The sequence below is a fragment of the Onychostruthus taczanowskii genome, unplaced genomic scaffold, assembly GCF_017590055.1.
Source record: "Onychostruthus taczanowskii isolate IOZ18803 unplaced genomic scaffold, ASM1759005v1 scaffold59, whole genome shotgun sequence".
Lineage (NCBI taxonomy): Eukaryota > Metazoa > Chordata > Aves > Passeriformes > Passeridae > Onychostruthus > Onychostruthus taczanowskii.
The window spans coordinates 673533-692802 of record NW_024503568.1 but is presented as its reverse complement, the minus strand read 5'-3'; the positions used below and the strand labels follow the sequence as shown (position 1 = coordinate 692802).

The 19270-nt window shown below is 38.7% G+C and overlaps 1 protein-coding gene across 4 annotated transcripts in view; it reads left to right on the top strand.

Annotated features, from left to right (window-relative positions):
* The window catches only part of ABCB5 (ATP binding cassette subfamily B member 5), a 34025-nt gene that overhangs the window by 10808 nt on the left and 3947 nt on the right, over nucleotides 1-19270 (top strand). For all 4 annotated transcript variants that reach the window (XM_041418260.1, XM_041418261.1, XM_041418259.1 and 1 more), the window contains 13 exons: nucleotides 1908-2033; nucleotides 3275-3478; nucleotides 4670-4840; nucleotides 7198-7359; nucleotides 7822-8055; nucleotides 10001-10147; nucleotides 10678-10782; nucleotides 11540-11617; nucleotides 12131-12214; nucleotides 14137-14340; nucleotides 15015-15115; nucleotides 16404-16544; nucleotides 17032-17188. In XM_041418260.1, the coding sequence (XP_041274194.1) occupies nucleotides 1908-2033; nucleotides 3275-3478; nucleotides 4670-4840; nucleotides 7198-7359; nucleotides 7822-8055; nucleotides 10001-10147; nucleotides 10678-10782; nucleotides 11540-11617; nucleotides 12131-12214; nucleotides 14137-14340; nucleotides 15015-15115; nucleotides 16404-16544; nucleotides 17032-17188 (1914 nt within the window). The remainder of the gene's footprint in view (nucleotides 1-1907; nucleotides 2034-3274; nucleotides 3479-4669; nucleotides 4841-7197; nucleotides 7360-7821; nucleotides 8056-10000; nucleotides 10148-10677; nucleotides 10783-11539; nucleotides 11618-12130; nucleotides 12215-14136; nucleotides 14341-15014; nucleotides 15116-16403; nucleotides 16545-17031; nucleotides 17189-19270) is intronic.

Below are 19270 nucleotides of genomic sequence, written 5' to 3'. Positions count from 1 at the left end.
ACATTTGGAAGTCAAACATTGTTTTGGGAATATGTTAAAATTGCTGTTCACGAAACTGTTGTGCCTGTTCTTTGCTAGTTCAGTTTCCATTGGTGACCTGTGTACATCATGTCGTGGTGATTACTTTTGTGGTGACACAGCTGGTTTGACCTCTCTGCCATATTTGTTTGCAATCTTTTAAACACCTTGATCAAGGTGAAAGGAAAAGGAATTTGCTGCTGTTGTTTCTTCCTTGGTGAAGAACAAGGTGGAAATAGAGATTTCAAATGCCAACAGTTAAAAGCTTGACATGCTGATTTAGTGGTGAGCATGGGAATATTTATACCTCTCTGGCTGTTTTTTCCCCAACTCAGTCATCTGAGGTCTGTCCCATTGTGCATCAAATCTGTTTCCAGGACACTGGAATATCTGGTGGGCAGATTCAGAGCTGGGCTTTCTCCTTAACTGAATTTTGTACAATGCATCTTCTATGCCTCTTGGCTCAGAAATCTAAGGGGACAGAGCAGAGTCTTCATCCTTCGTCTAAAAGTCCTATTCAGGCAGCTGAGCTATGCTGTGGGTCAGCACACCAAATGGGAGGGAAATAGGAAATCTTTCTCATCCTTCCCAAATCTGAGTCAGCAGCTCTCCCTACTAAGACCATCAATGTTATTTAGTAGAGCCAAAGAAATCACCAAAGGTGTGCAGAATTTACCCACAATCTCACAAGCAGTTGATCTTCCCTGTCAAACCAAATCAAAGAGCTCTGAGGAGTAAAGTTACTATTAGTTTAATCTTGGCAAGACATTGCCTGATGAAAGAGATTTAGAACTAGCCTAGTGTGTGGTAGTGGTTATTTTCATCTGGAAATGTTGTGGTATCTAGAATAAAGTTCATTCTTGATAATGCAGGCACCAGGATATCAGCTTCCTGGGGATATAAAACTGGGGGGATGTAATACAGGGAGAGGAGAGGAATATTGCAGCTATTTTAATCTCTCATTGCAAAAACATGTGTAGGCAAACTTATAAATCAGCATGATATAAACAAGAAAAGTTCCCATAGCAGCCAAATATTTTGGCAACTACACAGCATTACTTGTAATGACATGGATATCTTTTGAGGTAAAATGTTCCCTAAATGTGAAAATAGCAAAAATTATATCATTAACTGCAGCTACTCCCCAGGTTGCTGAGGCTGTTAACAATAAGGAATGGGATTTATTAAGGGCTTCCCAGCAATTACTTTGTCAAAAATAGCCATTTATATTTTAAAAATAGAAGAAAGCAGGCTTGGTTTTCAGTGATACCTTTTAGCACCTGAAAGTAATTTTCTGATTCATAATTATTATGCTCTGGAAAATGGAGGACAGCAGGATAATTTAAGACACCAAGCCTGCTACCAGATCACACAAATTGGAGAAAATTAGCTATGAAGTTCAGAGCAGTGCAGCTGTGTCTATATTAGTTTGAGTGTGCTGGGGAATTTTCCCAGGCAATGGAATGCAGTGCTCTATGCAAGGGAACTCTTAAAATGTTTCTTGGCATGAACTTGACCTGTTCCAGTTATCAATCTTCTCAAAAAATTCCCAGGCTTGTTTTGGTAACCAGAAGGCTCTAGGGGTGATTCCCAAAAGGCAGGTTGCATGCAGGCCATCCTGTTTCAAAGGCTAATACATTTCAAAAGCATAGGTGAAGACTTTTTCCTATCAGTGCTCCAGGATATTCCAGGATATTCCCAGGTACAATTATTGTTGCCAATAATAAAATACAATTATACAATTATATTATTTATGTTGCCATACCTTCAAACTGGGGCCCTCACTGGTAGCAACAGCTACACTTACCTTGACAGACTGCTCTCTAATCAAACTTGTTAAACTAAGACATATATATATATATATTTTTTTTTTTTTAATTTATTCCCAGATACTGAAAGGTCTAAACTTGAAAGTTCAAACTGGGAAGACCATTGCTTTAGTTGGTGCCAGTGGCTGTGGAAAAAGCACTACTGTTCAGCTGCTGCAGAGATTCTATGATCCTGACCAAGGAGAAGTGAGTGTCTGCAAAAGAACTGTAAAAACTCAGAGCTATTAGGACATGCATGAGTTTCCCATATTGACTGAACCTTGTTTTCTATTTTGACTGAATTTCACCATATTTCTGTATAGTTCATATTTCCACAATTTAAATTTCTAATTAACTATCTTCTTCTGTTGGCTTGATTTCATTATTCTGCTCCTTCGTACAGTGCTACGTCACAAATAGCAAATGCCACAAGTCTTGGAGTAGAATTGCGAGTTCTGAATTTAAAATAATTATCAACTGCTCATTTTTAAAATTCCCTAAACATTTTTAGGCAAAGCATAATCCAACAGAGTCCTGCTGTATATTGCTTCCTTTTCGTTGAATGTAAGCTAAAACCTGGAGAGAGTTTTCCTATTTTAAATGGTTGATTTCTTGTCTTGTTTTTCCACTATCTGCTAACCCACAGCAGAAGTTTCCATCATTACACATTGTACGTGTTTTACCACTAAACATTAAATCTAGTGGGTAAATGGTAAATACTTCCCACATGAAATTTCCAAAGGAAAAAAAATTATATAAATGAAACAATGTGTTTCTAAGAAAATTTGCTTTTTATTCTTGATATTTGAAGGATGCTACTTAATAGTTGATACTGCTAGTTGAAAGTAGGTAAATATTTCAAATATGAAAAACTTGAACTATCAGTATATAAGGTATCAAGGCAGCTGTTTTCAACACAGTTCTTTCTTAAACTTAGTTTTCCTTCTCCCATGCCTCATTTTGCTGTGTCAATGCCAATGTTCATAAGACCACACCTAGGTTAAAAATAACTTTCCCTTTCCTTTTAGTCAACTTGAACTCTCTTTGATCTGCTGTTAAGCACAGCCACTGAGATAACACTGTGCAGCCTTAACTGTAAGGACATAAAACTGGCATAGGGGCACGAGAATCATGTAAAAATTGTGCAAGGAATTGTGTGTAAAATTCTTAAGCTGACACAGACATGATGGTTATTGGGGATAACAAACGGGGGTGGGGGAAGCCCCTGATGTTTTCTCTGTTTATGCTGCTCATCATAATTTTCTGTCTTGTGCAGTGAATGGAAAAACTGCAGTTGTAGCTTCTCCCCAACATAGCTCTCTATTAAAGAAATTTTTTTTTTTTCTTGACCGTCTGGCTGATACTTCATTCAAGTAAGAGTACTTAATTGCTTTATTATGAACAGAGTGCATTTCCTTGACTTCTTTAACACGTTTTTTTCCTCTTAGATTACCTTAGATGGTCGGGATATTCGGACCCTTAATACAAAGTGGCTACGAGAGAATATTGGCATTGTGAGCCAAGAGCCTGTTTTGTTTGCAACCACAATAGCTGAGAACATTCGCTATGGCAGAGAAGACATTTCTGATGCTGAAATTGAGCAAGCAGCCAAGGAAGCCAATGCTTTTGACTTTATATCTAGACTGCCTGATGTAAGTTCATGAACTTACTTTGACTGTAAGAATGAAAGGTCCATTTAGGTTGGTGTCCTGTTTCTGAGAGGCAGAGCATGGGAGTCAAAGTTATATTGCAACTTCTCAAAATATACTTATTGCCTCCAGCAGCTTTCAGTTTAGAGAATTTAGATATTGTGCCTTTGGTTGCTCTCAAAGGACATGTCCTGGAGTCTGGGAAAAAATGCCTTAACTCAGGAGAAAGGAAGCTTCGCAGCTGTATTGCCATCCCTACCCATCTCATGAGGCATAGAAGAGTTGGCTTCTGAAAAGAACGATTAAAAATCCAAAGCCCTTTGTCAGGAGTTGTCTGTACATTCACAAGAAATAGGGGGGAGTGAGTGGAAGTAAATAAATATGTCCTGGAGTAAATAAGTATGCCATTTTAGCAGCTACAAAGCTCTTCCTCTGCCTGAGATTCACAGCTTTAAGCCCTCTCTTAGCCCTGCCTTACTCCTTTCAGGATGGGGGTGAGAAGCAAGGTCAAGCATTCTAAACACATCCTTATAAATGGATACTATGTCCTTGTCTTTACTCCTGAAGTTAAATGTGGGAAAAGTGCCCACCTGGGATTTGATTTCAAATCCCTTTACTACTTTAGAGAGCTTGGCCCCATCTCTCAAGCATGTGCCATTTCAAGCATGTCAATCTGTTCCAAGGTTCCTTCTCAGGAAGAGTGATTTCTTTCATATTTACTCTTAAATAGCTATGTAATGAAAAACTACAGTGGACTTTGAGACTTGTGACTTTGCAGTAAGTGATATGGTCAGTAGGAACCAAACCATGGCCCCAGGGGGGAGTGTCTCAGATTCAAAGGAGGCACACTGTTGGTGTGTTCCTATAATTCCAACCCTTTTGGAAAGGTAAGCAATCCTCAGAAAATATAGAGATCCTTTTTACAGGTTTGCTTTGACAAACCCCCAGGGTTTGGAGCACTGAATGAGCAATAAAGATCTTTAAAGAACCATAAATTCAAAGTTAGGCAGGCACAACATGTGGTGGTAGGGAGGTTTGGCTAAGGGCCAGTTGGATGGACATCCTTCCATGCTTACTTTTCTTGCACTCAAGTCAGATGGAAGAAGTTACTTCTTCCAGAAGATGAGTACTTAGGGTTGCACTGAGAATTGAGGATTTGAGATGTCTCACAACTTCTGTTCTCTCCTTTATCAGAAATTTAACACCATGGTGGGTGAAAGAGGGGCTCAGCTGAGTGGAGGACAGAAGCAACGAATAGCTATTGCCCGTGCCCTAGCAAGAAATCCCAAGATTCTTCTTCTGGATGAAGCTACATCTGCATTAGATACTCAGAGTGAATCCATAGTGCAAGCAGCTCTTGATAAGGTAGGACTCACTGAAAATAGCAGCTGCCATGAAAAAGTGCAACGAGCACTTAAGAAAACTTAATGTACGATTTTCAGTGCAGGCTTCCATCAGAATCAAGAACATTGGAAAACAAAATTTGGATGGATGCTCAATTTCAGTGTTTTAACAGGGAGTTTGAACCATCAAAATTTATTTGAAAATCTGGTTTAATTTTTTAGGGGTTTTGGTTTTGCATTATTAATAATTATGAAGACACTTAGTCATGTGGAACTGTAACTTAGGTCTCCTGCACTCCCTTTCTTAAACCATAATTGATAGCATAAACATTGATAGCATCTTATCAAGGCAAAGTATGAAGATAGAATGGCCTTCTTCAGGTAGATTACTAGAAAAGTATATGTCATCGATATCCCTAGTATTTTTTCTTTATTGAATAGTTGCTTCATAATTTTAGGCTGCTTCATAATTTTCCTGCTTTTAGCAGCACCACAACTCTAGGCTGGGTGCAGCTGCAGAGCAGAATTTTCAGATCTTATACCCATGTCTCTGATCAGCACACGATACCTTCCTCACAGCCCGCCTTCATCAGAAGTTCCCATCAACATACAGTAGAACCCTTAGTCTTTGATTGATAAAGAACTTTGTGGTTTGGCTGGAATGTTTTTCTTTTGTATAATATTTATTTTAATGTATATTTTAATGTAGTGAAAAATCCTGCCTTTCATTTGAGTAGCTATGCAAAGAGCTATGAATTAGCAGTATGGCTCAAGGGAATTACAGAATTTGTCATCTTCACTTGCTAGTCAGTTTAAATCTGAGGTAAAGTGCAGCTCTTCGTTATAGTCATGTCATTCCACTGATATTAGTATTGAGGGAACATGTAGATGCAAAAATAATATTCATATAATCTTTCTTCTGTGTGGGTTTTTTTTTAATTTTGTAATAAAGTACTTAGCTTTTCCAGAAGCTTTTTGCTTCATTTAGTGCATTAGAGAGGGAGGTCATTCAACTAAGTGGACTCTTTCTCATCCTTCATTATGTTCTCAGAACACACCAAAATGTGCCCTGAATCATAACTTAGTCATGTTTTCACAGCATTTTGATGTCCATCAGTGTAGTCCCCTAATGAGATTTCCAAATTTCATTTCAACATCTCTGAGTGGAAAAAGTGGTGCTACTATTGTTCATTATTTTTACAGCTGAGTAGCAAGGATGCTAACCTCATGAACGCTCACTGTTTCAAGGCATTCATATGCAGCTCCTTGTAGCCAGCTGTTTTTAGATAACTTTGCACCCTGTAAAGCATTTTGCTAGTTCTGATCACAGCTCCCAGCTGCAGTGGTGAAGGCTTTGTGCGTTAGGCCAGAGGCATAAAAATCACACTGTGGCAGACTGCTGAGAGTGACTTGCATCAAGTCCAAGAGAATGGCAGGTGTAGGGGGAAGAATTCAAATATCCATGGAAGCAGTCCTCTACTGCAGATGGCCTCACCTTCTTAATGCCCCTGTTCCTGTGCTCATATGTTGTATGTCTTTTGTAGCAAGAAACTTCCAGCAGGTTCCAGGTTCACAGAACATGCTTGTTGTGTGAGGTTCCCTTGGATCTCTCCTCGTGCTAAGCTGCCATCTGCTCCAGGCATCAGGGAGGAGGGAAGCCAGCCTCTCCAGCAGTCACAGGGTGGCCTCTGTTCATTTGCTGCACGAGGGCTGTGTGTGCCACTGGTTTGTGCGAGGGTGCTGGAGAGGGGTGGAACATGCAACCTGCCGACTGAGAATTCAGCAGCTCTTCCTGCCAAATCCCAGTAGGATTATTGTCAAATAAGTTTGTTTCAGAAGGGAGCGGCTCAAACCCATTTTTGATGCAAGTTTGCTCCTCTGTGCTTTCCTGCTAAGTCTTGTCAGAAATTATGCTGATGTACTTCCAAAAATTTGCAGGGACAGTATATAAAGAAAATATCTGCTCTTTATATATTTACTAGCCTAGCTTTGTTTTCAGAAAGATCTAACTATTCTGACGACATTTCCCCATCATGTTTACATGCACATGGAAACACTTTGTGAGCAACTTTTGCTCAAACAGTTCAAATATTATAAAAGTCAAATAATAAATAAACTTTAATTATGGTCTTTAATACTTGTTATTGGTCTAAAAGATTTAGTTAATTTCTCTAGCTAAATTAGTCAAATGAAGCTGTCCTTGGACTGCTAAACAAGGACACAAAGACAGGAAAAAATAACAATCTTTGGCTTTAAAAGAAAGAAAAGTATTTTTAAGGTTTTGATTTACTATATATTACAGATGACTAAAATAACTTTATTTCTGTACTATTTTCTTACACATCTTAACTGTAACTGGGTTTTGTGTGTTTCTGTAAGGCTCGGGCTGGACGTACCACCATTGTGATTGCTCACAGACTGTCTACCATCAGGACTGCCGACACTATTGCTGGATTTGAGAAAGGTGTCGTGGTTGAACAAGGGACACACAGTGAACTGATGCTGCAGAAAGGAGTCTACTATTCCCTTGTAATGCAGCAGGTAAGGGCAAATTTGTTTGCTTTCTTTCTCCATTTCACAAAGTTGTGAAATGGTTGGTGGAGCTATTTTCTCTGTAGTTCCTGCATGTTATCCAGCTGGCAGCTACTCACTTATTCTAGTCTGGGCACAGACACAGGCTTGGAATTCTTGGGGATTTTACCCATAAGCATTTCATATTTACACAATCCAATATGAAAAAACCGTAAGTGAGTTTAAGGCACAGACTGCATCGTTATGGCATAACCACAGAGGTGTTAGATTCCAGGTGGATTCCATAGATGGCTTTAAAGGAAAAGAGGGGGACAAAATCAAATAGTCTACTGCTCTGCAATTGCAGACTGAAATATATGTGGCCTCTAGACAACTACAGTTACACAATTGAAACAGCAGTGTTCAGGAGAGAAAAAAGTCTTTCTTTCTAGTCAAAATGCCTTGTAAATGCATATCCTGAATTCTCACTAGGGTTGTACCAGTGATGTTCAAGATGATGGCACATCAGAAGATAGTGAAGGCACGGGAGCTGAGGAATATGAGGAAAACATAAATCCTGTGGAAGAGCTGACTCTTCAAAATGATTTTGAAACCTCTGTGATACCAGGGAAAGGCAGCATACGAAGAAGATCCAGCCGATATAAGAGCAAGAGGAGTTCATCTAAAAATCCCTTTGGAAAAAAGAAGAAACAAAAGGAGGTGGAGGTTGGTATTAGAATTTCAGTTTAGAATCTTAATTATAAGATGAAAGCATAAACAAAAACCATGTAACTTGGAATACTTTTAGATAGCTGTCTTTTATGCAACCTTTACTCAGGTGCTATTGCAGTCAGTACTCACCAGACTGAGGACAATTTGTCTTAACAAAGATATTCATTTTAATGCTACTGAGTTAATGTGGAACTGGAAAAAAATTGCTATTGATTTGTCACATTGCTTTGTACAATTTAGGAGAATTTTTTCAGTGGTACAGATATTTTAATTCTATCTAATTGAAGATAGTTATGAGAATTCATTTGCAAGATTCTTCACTCCCTGGTACTTACTGTTGCAAATATTGCTGGATAATATAATCCCTGGAGTGTGCATACCCAAATTGGAGGCACTTGAGGGTATCATACTACGCTTATGTCAAGCAAAGAAAACAGGAATCAAAACCCTGACACTTTGAAGAGCATGTCCATTAAAAGAGCCATTACCCTTTCTGGTTTAGCATATGCTTCTGTTTTGCAGGGTTTATACACATAAAACAACTTGCTTGAAGTATGTCATACATCAATAAAACACATGTAGGAAATTTGGGGTCAAGAAAAATCATTTTGTTTCATCAAAGTTAAATAAAACTTGTGCACAGTATCAAAAAGAGCAGATTTCTAGTGCATTCTGGAACAGATGTGGGATGAGCAGCTCAAAAGAAACTTGATTTTGTTTTCTATTTTGTAGTATTTTTTCCATGAAATATATTGGAAGAGTGGTTTGGTATATTAAGGTTGCTTGAGGTTTTTTTTTGTTTAGTTTTTGGGGTTTTTTGCCTGATTTCAAGCCCTTTGAGGTGAAGAACTAAAATACAAATTCCAAAGTAAAACCATTAGTTCTTCTAAGTCTGTGGAAGTTAGGATCTCATCTGTAATAAATATTTAAAATAATTATTAAATCCTTAGTATGATTTTATCTGTAGATTTTCCTCCTCTCTAAAATACATCTTCAAGCTAATTAATATTTCGAATAGCAAGAACTAGCTGGACCCATTCTCATTGTCATATAAAATGTCATATAACTTCAAAAGAAACTTTTTAGCTGTATATTAATACTGCTTAAGACCTTAGAGGAAGTAGTGGGTGTTCATGCTCAAGAATACAATATTCATCACATTCAGAAAAAAATGACGTCGAACATCCAGCCATTGTAATTATTTCAGAAAAAATCAGCCCACTTCTATAGTTGAGACTTAGCCACCCTCATTCAGCATCTAAAACACAGGATGAAATAACCAGGAAGCAAGAGCAACTTGTTTATCATCCTGACTAATATTTTGCCTCATTTCTGATTGCTTTCATTATTTACTTTTCCAGAAATATCCCTTTGGAGGCATAGGCACTTAAATAAAGTGGTAGAGCAAGACAGAACATTTTTTGTTCCTTGAAAGCACGAACAGGCTAACTGACTCTAACATATGCCTCGTTCCTGGCTTTGGTAATGATTCATTGGATATAGTTTGCCAAAGAGAAAAATGACCTCTCTACCCAATTGTTCTATTGCCAGCCCACTGGCATTTAGTTGAACTGGAGGGGTCTCTTCTGTCCTCTGAACTGTGAGACGTTCAGTTCTTTATAACGACTGAAATGTTTGTTGCCATTCATGGTGTCCAGTCCTATCTGACTTTCAGTGAACTGTCCTGGCCCCTCTCCCCTCATGACTTAGCCTTTTGTTAAGTTTTTTGCCTACAAATTTTTACAGTGCAGATGATGTTCTAGGGCATGAAACAGCAAAGCAGCAAATCTCCAGCATGTTTGCTTGATCTGAGTGCACAGAGAGGGCTTTCAGCATTTTACCAAGACAATTCATTGCTCAAGGCCTAATGAACACCCACTGTCTGGAGAATTTTATGTTCTGCAACTTTTCAAGGAAAACTGACAACTTTTTTGTGTAGGAGGAAAATCTCCCTGCTGTGCCTTACTTAAAAATCCTGGCTCTGAACAAACCTGAGTGGTTCTATGTACTGCTGGGAGTGATTGCTGCTGCTGTCATAGGTGCAGTCCATCCTGCATTTGCTGTTATATTTGGAAAAATTATTGGGGTAAGTTTTTTGATTGCGGTTTTTTTAATTTTTGGTTGGGGGGGTTCTTTTTTGTTTTATTAGTGGGTTTTGTTTCTTTAGGGATATTTTGGGGGATGGTTTTTGGGTTTTTGTTTTGTTTGGGTGGGGGGTTTTTCTTGCAACTGGAAGCTGCAGTCCTGAGCTTTCTTCAAGCTCAACCACTCATTTCTTTCTGTGTAAGTCTCTGAGTGGGATTAACTCGTATAAATACGTCCACTGAAAAATGTTGAAGGGACTCTGTAGAAGCAGAGGATGGTGGAACTACATTTGAGTAGTGGAGGAAAGGAGGAACATTGATGGATCTGGGAGAACAAATTAGCACGACAGAAGTTTAAATGGAAAGTTGGACTGTCTGCTGGGTCCTCAACAGAAAGTTGACTGCAGACCGATTTTAGGACCGAGGATACTTGCTAAAAGAAATTAAAGTAGACAGACAAGCTTCTTGAGGTGAAGGCTGGCTTATGTAATGGATGATTCTCTATTTTTGTGGGTTTTTTTCCTTTTCATAGGCTTTTCAAGAAACAGATCCAGAAAAAAGGAGTAAAAACACTATGTTGCTTTCTTTAATATTTCTTGTACTTGGAGTGATTATCTTAGCAGCATACATTATCCAAGTAAGTGTCACTACACTGAAATCTTAAAAGTTCTGACCTCTCCAGCAGGCTGCAGGTATAACTCGTATCAACACAATCTGAGATGTAAAAATCCAATCAGAGCTTACAAAAATATGCACAAGTGCCAGGGTCTTCCTGAGATACATAGGTTTAATGTTTACCTTAAGATATAGGTCTATATTTGCTCTTGGTTTAAATAATCCACTGAAGGAAATGTTAATTCAACATGATTGCAATCAAAGTTGAGGGTCTGGCCTAAAAAGTCAAAGTCAGTACTGATACTTTTACTGACTAGTCTATAGAGTCTTGCCAGAGTAAGTATAAAGCAGACTCACTCTTTCCATTGCGGACAGTGTTTTTCATAAAAATCCATTGGTATGACTGCTGTGAGTGAATGTCTCTGGTCACAGTCAAGGTAGGGAAGCCAATCACTAGACAGGTTGATTTATCTTGTAGTGCTGCTGTCTGTGTGTGTAAGATTGACCAGAAAAGTTCAATCTCCCTTTGTTTGGGTGGTTGTGATACAAGTATGTAATATATAGATGCCTTCTTTGCTATGTTGCTTCCTTTCTGTGAGAAAATCCAGTTTCAGGTTCAGGAATGTGAATGATGCTTTTCCCAGGACATATATATTCACAGGGGCTTGTAGGTGTGATGGCTTTTGTTGAGCTTCTTGGTGTGATTGCTTTTATTGTGCAGATTTATAAACAGAGTTACAGCATCAGATGAGAAAATGTGACTGGTTTTCCTCCCCCAGGGATTCATGTTTGGGAAGTCTGGGGAAACCCTAACAATGAGACTGCGCTCCTTGTCCTTCAGAGCATTACTTCAGCAGGTATGAATTAGGCAGTTAGGATATCGAGAGAGAAATGGGTGTGGACAAGAACCTGTGTGCTCATAGAAACATCTGAAAGGGACCAAAAGACAGTAAATTGGTGACTGGAAGAAAGAAGAAAGGAACCATTGCCTTTGCAAATAAAAAAGCTTCCTTTCTTTTCTGTATGTACAAATCCTTTTGGGTCCCTTCTGACTCGGGATATTCCATGATTCTGTAGCTGATGGGATAGGTAGTTTGTAAGAGAATAGTTAGCCTCTTCAGGACCAAGGAATGTCTAAATAAATGGGGGCTGTAATAAAAGTTTCTAAATATGCATGTTCAGGAAAACATCACAGCCAAGAACACTTTGATTATGAACAATTAGATGTCCACAAAAGAACAATATTTTTTAAGCTTTTTCTTTTTGTTTACTTGGAAATGTTGACTACAGAGAGAGAATATTCGGTTAGATATCCTGTTTTGTACTTTCATGTAATTTTTTGGAACAAAAATCAATATCTTTTCTTGCAGGAGATTGGATGGTATGATGACCAGAAAAATGCTGTTGGTGTTCTGCTAACTCGTCTTGCTACAGATGCTTCCCAAGTTAAAGGCGTATGTTGATTCTTTTATGTGTACTTTTCAAATAACTTTTTCCTTACAAATATTAATTGCAATAGGCAAGGAACTCCAATATTATTTCAGAAAACAAAGTAGGAAATCTACCCCACAGACTGGTAGATGCCTTTATATAGCATGCTACAGACACATTGGAAATGGTTTCTCAGCTGATAATTTACAACTATCAAAATTCTAGTAGTTCTTCATATACCTTTCATGTACCTCCGTGCAAGTCTTTAAGCTAAATATATAATAACTGTAGACCATTTCACCGTGGAAAGTGAAATCTGCATGCATGCTTGGACCACAGTCACTGAACCCTAGGTTTTTACACCATGTTAGGGGTGTCACCTGAATGCTACAAAGAGGTTGCATTTGCAGAGGATACAAACCCTTACTCACCTCAGTGAAGAGAATTCTTCTTCCCATTGCCACAGAATGTGCTTCACAAACAGTAAGAAATAGAACAGCACAAATAAAAAGCGCCACGGAGGGCAATGGCCAAGGAAGGGAACTACTCAAGAAGCTGGTATAAGAGAGGTGGCCACTGGACACTGGTGAGAAAATATGGCAAATTCTATGCAGTTCCTTCAGCTTCTCACCTCATTTGTAGAATTTGACAATCTGCCAAACATTTCTGTTTCTTTCTGTCTCTTTGTGGGGAAAAACAAATCACTGCAGGACTTGTGGGGAAAGGTTTACTAGTGTATTTTTTTCCCCTTCCTATTTGTACATCACTAATCCTTTAATTCCTACATTTTTTAGTCTCCATAGGTTTTTGTTTCTCTCCAACCCTCCTTCATTGCAGGCTTGCAGGGATGAAATAGCCTTTGACAAAATTTAGTCATCTTCATCTTTAAAGTTTTTTTGTCTCATTGGCAATGAAGTCTATCACCCTGTCAGGGCAGTAAAAAGGAGGGGTGCACACAGTTCCCTAACTATGAAAAACAGCAAAGACATGAATGGATTTCCAGAGCTGTTGTGATGTCTAGAGTATCAGACATCCGTAAGTCAGTACCATGCCTCATGCTGCACTGGAAGTTTCCAAATCCATCTTTATGTGCAATCCCTAGAACATATGGCAACAATTCACCTTGGCATTGGTTTAAGTGTTAATATTTTAAATTTATTGAACAAGAAAAATCTTTTCAGGGCAGGAAAAAATTTGGCAAAAGAAAGAAAAATATTTGCTTCCCACCCAAGAGTTTTTGTTTTTACCATCATGCCAAGGTCTGGAAGATGAACTATTTCCACAGAACTCTTTGCAGAAGTTCTTTCTGCAGATTAGAGCCCACCCAAATGCTGCATGCTAATCAACTCTCATTTAAAGAAGTTTTTGGTGAAAAGGTTATACAGGCTGGGAGGAGGTGAAAATTCTTCAGTCAAGAGTTAGTCTTTCCTACTCATTATCCCACTGAGATAAAACATTTCTGGAGAGTGGCCAAAGTCAGGGTTCTTTTCTCTAAGAACACAGCCTCAAGTGCAGCAATGTAAGAAGCTGAGGAACAATATTTTTCACCACTGTTAGTGTGGAGGGTCTCAGAGGTTGGCTGCTGTTAGAACCAAGCCACTCTTGCCTATTGCTGGACATCAAACTGCCAGCTTGCCCTGCTGTCACAAGTTTTCTCTGCCTTGGGTACAGTGTGAAGTCCCAGATACATTTCATTAAACAACTGTCATGTCCAGCCCTCTAGACTACATTAAAACCTCTTGAAGGCCTGAATGCTGGCAGGTGTGAGGAATCTCTAGGAATGGTTACAGAAGTCAATGCATAATGCCCACACGTGTGCTCGCACATGGTTTCATTTTCCAGCCAAACCTTTGGCCTTTGTTAAAGCAATTCGAAGTTGTAATTCAAGCAACAAAAATTAAAAATCTAATTACATATATTTGGGGGGTTTCTGGGGTTTTCTTAGGCAACTGGAAGCCGACTTGCACTGATGACTATGACTGTCTTTACCCTTGTGACTGCCATCATTATTGCATTTGTATATGGCTGGCAGTTAACTTTGCTTATCCTGGCCTGCATTCCTTTTATTGTTGGTGCAAATGCTGTGAGTGCCAGCTCTATGTCTGGTCATGCTGCAGAAGATCAAAAAGCTTTGGAAGAGGCTGGAAGAGTAAGTTCTTCACTTTTAACTACAGAGTTCTGTATTGTAGTTATATTATAGCTGACTCAATTGTCCAAGATAAATGAAGGGTTTTGAGAGGAATATTTATATATCTTCAAGTAAAGCAAAACACTGATAATGCAAACCATATGCAAATTAGAATATAAAAATGCATTTGAAAGCCTCCATAGTGGATTTCTGGACAGTGGCAGCTGCAGCAGAAGCAGCCCCAGCATTGGTGCCTAGGGTGAGCAAGGGTGCCTAGGGTGGCTCTGCACTGCTCTTTTGCAGCCAGAAATGTTGCAATATTGGTAACTTTCTATTCTGGCAAGCCATTAATGTGCTCAAGATTTCAGGGTACTGCCTTCACTCACCTGATAGTGCTCTTCCAGGAGACAGAAGTAGCCCATACAAAAGGGCAAGCTGTGTCCAGATTACTCGTGCTTGTCCCCATTTTATTAAATTTGGTCTCATTCATGAGGGCCACAACCCTTGAGTTAGGGAAGACTGCTGATGAATAATTTCATTGCTTAGGACTTTTCTTCACCTTCATCCCCACTCTTAAATAAGCACATTCTGATATATAATAATAAATGCTAGAGAAGAAATCAAGTATTTAGAAGATATCTTGCAGATTGCAGTTGTAAGAGATTACCTCTTATTTGTTTCATCTCTTTGTTTAGATTTCAACAGAATCCGTTGAAAACATAAGAACTGTAGCTTCACTGACCAAGGAAGAAGCATTTTATGAAAGATATGTTTCTTGTTTGAATGATACATATAGGTGGGTTTTTTTTCTCAACAGTGCACTTTAGTCTTTCAGATTTACTGTAAATACATTTCTTGGAACCTAGCCAATACCCAAAAGACCAGGAAGAATATCAATAACTGTTCATATAGCTTTGGAATTTGTATAGTCTCTATATTTTAATATACATTATTAAGTGTAGAGTGAAAAAAAACATTTGCAGGATTTGTCTTTTATTATGCAAAGGCTTTAGAAACTGCATTCTCAGTATATGTGTTACAGAATATTGTGTTTGCCTACAGTATAGGATATATGTTCACTCCATGCCAGTGTATTGCACTGGTGCTACTTAACTTAGGAACTGACAGTTCCACCACATCCTTTATAACATAAACCAGTTTTATTCCCCTCATATGACTTTGAAACCTTGAAAAGAACTTCATACATTTCCCTTGTTTGATCCACTACATCCTACTGGCTTTTCTCTGCTGAAATGCATTTGAATCACTACGGTTGCCAGATGTTTCTAGCTCCATTTTATTTAAATAAAATAGCCCAAATTCTAAATTACTTCTAATGTAAAAGAAGGAATTGAAAATGATGTATTTCACAATCTGTCCTTGGCTAAATAGTGTTAAAATTCAATGTCTGGTGAACTGCTAAGAGTCCAGATTTGGGCAAAATGCTTGCTTGGGCTGTCACAGGTCTGATTTACAGCTCAAACCAGAAAGGAGATTTCCTCTTCCTCAGAGAGCATCCTAAACAATGAGGACATAGAGTTCACCAGATTCTTATTTGGTGTGTGTTCAATTAGCTACACAAAATGAAACCCTTCCAGAGGGATAGATTGAGAAATAGAGGCATAGTCTGAATTCTAGTGGGGATACCCAGCAATGTGTCCATGCTCTGCTCAAATGGGATGAGCTGGTGCAAGCCTGCAGGCAGCTCTCAGGCCAGGCTGAAGCCTGTTTGTTTTCTTAATAAAATGGGTCATATGGGGTAGTTATTAACTTATTTCATTTTAACTAACTGCTCTGGTGACCTGTTCTGCTGTATAAAAGCAAAGGAAGGGGATTAAATTTAACATAACTGAGGATCAAGGTTTTCATTGCTTCCTGTCCTAAGGGTGGTTCTATGTCCTGAAGCCAGGGGCTCCTAGGGTCTGGCAGGGATTGTCTGTGAGTGTGTGTGTTGTGGGATGATTTTTTGTGGTTTTGGGGGTTGAATTGCGTGAAAATTTTATTCTGAAGTCTCGCTATCCCCCAGCCGGTATCTGTTGTTTCTCTTTTACAAGTAATTTATGGAAAGCTTCTTCTTTTGTCAGAAAATCTATGAGAAAAGCCCCTTTCTATGGATTTACCTATGGAATAGCTCAATGTTCAGAGTACTTTATTAATGCAGCAGTCTTCAGATTTGGAGCATGGCTCATTGCTAATGATCTGACCAACTTTGAAAATGTATTTATGTGAGTATACTTTATAAAACATAAAAAATATCAAAATTAGTACACAGTGTAGTGATTTCAATGCATGCAAATTATTTTACCAAATTACAGAGGTAATGGGGCATGGGAATCTAGGAATTCAGTCTGGTTGGTAGTTTTCTTCGGGCTTAAGGGCTGTTTTGAGGAAAGGTGCACCTTTGGGCAGTGAAACAGCAAAAGTGAGCAGCAAGCTCAGCACATCTACTCTGGAGAAGCCTTTGCCCTCTGACATCCCTTCCAAGCAGAGGGTGTTAAAAAGAAAAGCGATATGATACTGCTGTCCAGCTATAAAGTAGCTATGGGAGCTGAACTTCCTAGTACTGGATGACATCTTGGAGTGTGAGGAGCTTCAGAAATATCATAACCTAAAGATACTAAAAAACTTTATGGTGAAGGTGTGTTTTACGCAGTAGGAAAAGAAAGCATTGTTCTACCTGGAATGAATCACACTTTGTCCTTTGCCTTTTAGAGTCTTCTCTTCTGTCATATTTGCAGCTATGAATGTTGGTCAGTCTTCTTCCATGGCACCAGACTATGGCAAAGCTCGAATGTCAGCTCAAAGAATCTTTCAGCTTTTGGACAGAAAACCTCTAATTGACAGTTATAGTGAACAAGGGGAAAAATTGGTAAGGGTTGATGTCATTTTGCATGGAGCTTGGTGGGATATTGGAGATCTGTTTCTTTGGGGATTTGGGTGGGTTTTTTTTTGGAAGAAGTGCTCTTTTTTTCCACTGAAAAAATGTAACAAACTAAATTAGTAATTGTCAGCAATTGTATTCAGAGGTGCCTATTTCTTAGGGTGTCACAAAAGGATGCTGAATTAGGATGACCTAATTGTGACCTGTAGGGAGCCTACAGGAAAGATGGAGAGGGACTTGTTACAAGAGCATGTAGTGATGGACAAGGGGGAATGGCTTAAAACTGAGAGTAGACTCATATGAGATAGTAGAAAAAAATTCTTTCTGCGAAGATGGAATGAATTGCCCAGAGAAGCTGTGGATATCCCATCTCTGGAAGTTTTCAAGGCCAGGCTGGATGGATCTCTGAGCAATTTGGTCCAGTGAAAGGTGTCCTTGTCCATGGCAGAGGGGTTGAAACTAGATGTTCTTTAAGGCCATATCCAATCCAAACCATTCTATGGTTCTGTCAAAAGACAGACACTATATAAATAGTGGTACTGACTTATTTAGGGACCATATTATTTCTGGGTTTCAGACAATAGTGTATGGCCTTTAAGGTAGTTTTTCTCTAAATTATTAAAAAAAATACTTTTCATTCTACTGACTCACAGTGTAAATGGCTTCAGGAAAACACTGATAACATCACTTCCAATAAAAGTTTTGCTGTCTTTGTTTATAGGAGATATAAAATACTAATGCATTTTTCTAATTATTATGTAAATAAGAGAGATTAGTTCATTTACAGACAGGAACTTTGCCAAAAGCAATCCTATTCTATCTGTGGCAACTTTTACAATTAAAAATGTGCTCTTATGAAGGCAAAACAAGCTTAATGAATAATTTAGTTTGCTCTAAAGTTGCGGTAGGAAAGACAACAAGCAAAAAACAATAAAAAGTAAAAATCAGAAAAAATTTCCCAATGAGCCTGGCTTCTAAACCAAAATTGTCATTAAGGAGCCTGACCTCAACACTTGTCAAATTTCTGCATGTACTGCTTTCAGTGTACATGTTCTGGAAGGATTACAGTGGCAGATCCAGATTCATCTAAATTTAAAATTAACTTCCCATGTAGGTTTAGATGGTAGCTCCTACTCAGGAAGCCATAATCCAGTTTTCTATAACTTCAAGCTTATATAGAGGATTTTCAGCCTTTAAAGTTCTGACCATGCTTGCATATTTTCTTGAACCAGGGTTCTCTGACACAGACATTGAAAGTCTTGGCAGAAGGTCTCCAGTAAAATAAAACTTAAGTGAAAACATTTTTTGTGTAGACTGGCCTTAACTGCCAGTGATGCCTATGACTTAGCAAAGCAAATGTTTGAGTCCATCAGATTAGGTTATTACCTGCTGTGAGAGCATCATATTAGTGGTGCTTCTGGCATGTACTGGGGTCTGGCTCATACCCCAAAGAACAGGACAGCCTTGGCATGTTGCCCCTTTCTTCCACTTGTGCTTAAATATCAACTTGCCTAGGATGTCTAATTAACAAACACTGCTTTTTTAAACGCAGCTTGTCCTTTGTGCTCATGAATAACCTACTGAAGGATTTAGCTCTGCTATCTTAGTCTCTGATTTTGACCTTGTGTTACATTTGTTCAAATTGTGCTACCCGCAGGGTAAGATCGGGAAAGCAAATGATCCCATTTATATCCCAAATAGAAATATCTCAATTAAATGTATTAGAAATGAAAAATCTGGATATTTTCTACTTTTCTTATGAGGGTGGTTGGGCACTGGAACAGGCTCCCCAGGGAAGCTGTCACAGCACCAACCTAACAGAGTTCAAGAAGTGTTTGGATGGACAGTGCTCTCAGGCACATGGTGTGATTCTTGGGAATGATACTGTGCAGGAGTGGGACTCTGATCCTGGAGAGTCCCTTACACCTCAGCTGATTCTGTGCTTCTGTGATACTCTTCAAAGATGAAGTGAAAAATAGATACAAGAGATGCAGAAGACTTTTCCAGAAGGATGTAGTGACTTCCAGATCATCCTATAACTAGTGATGCTATGCTCAGTGCAATATGTCA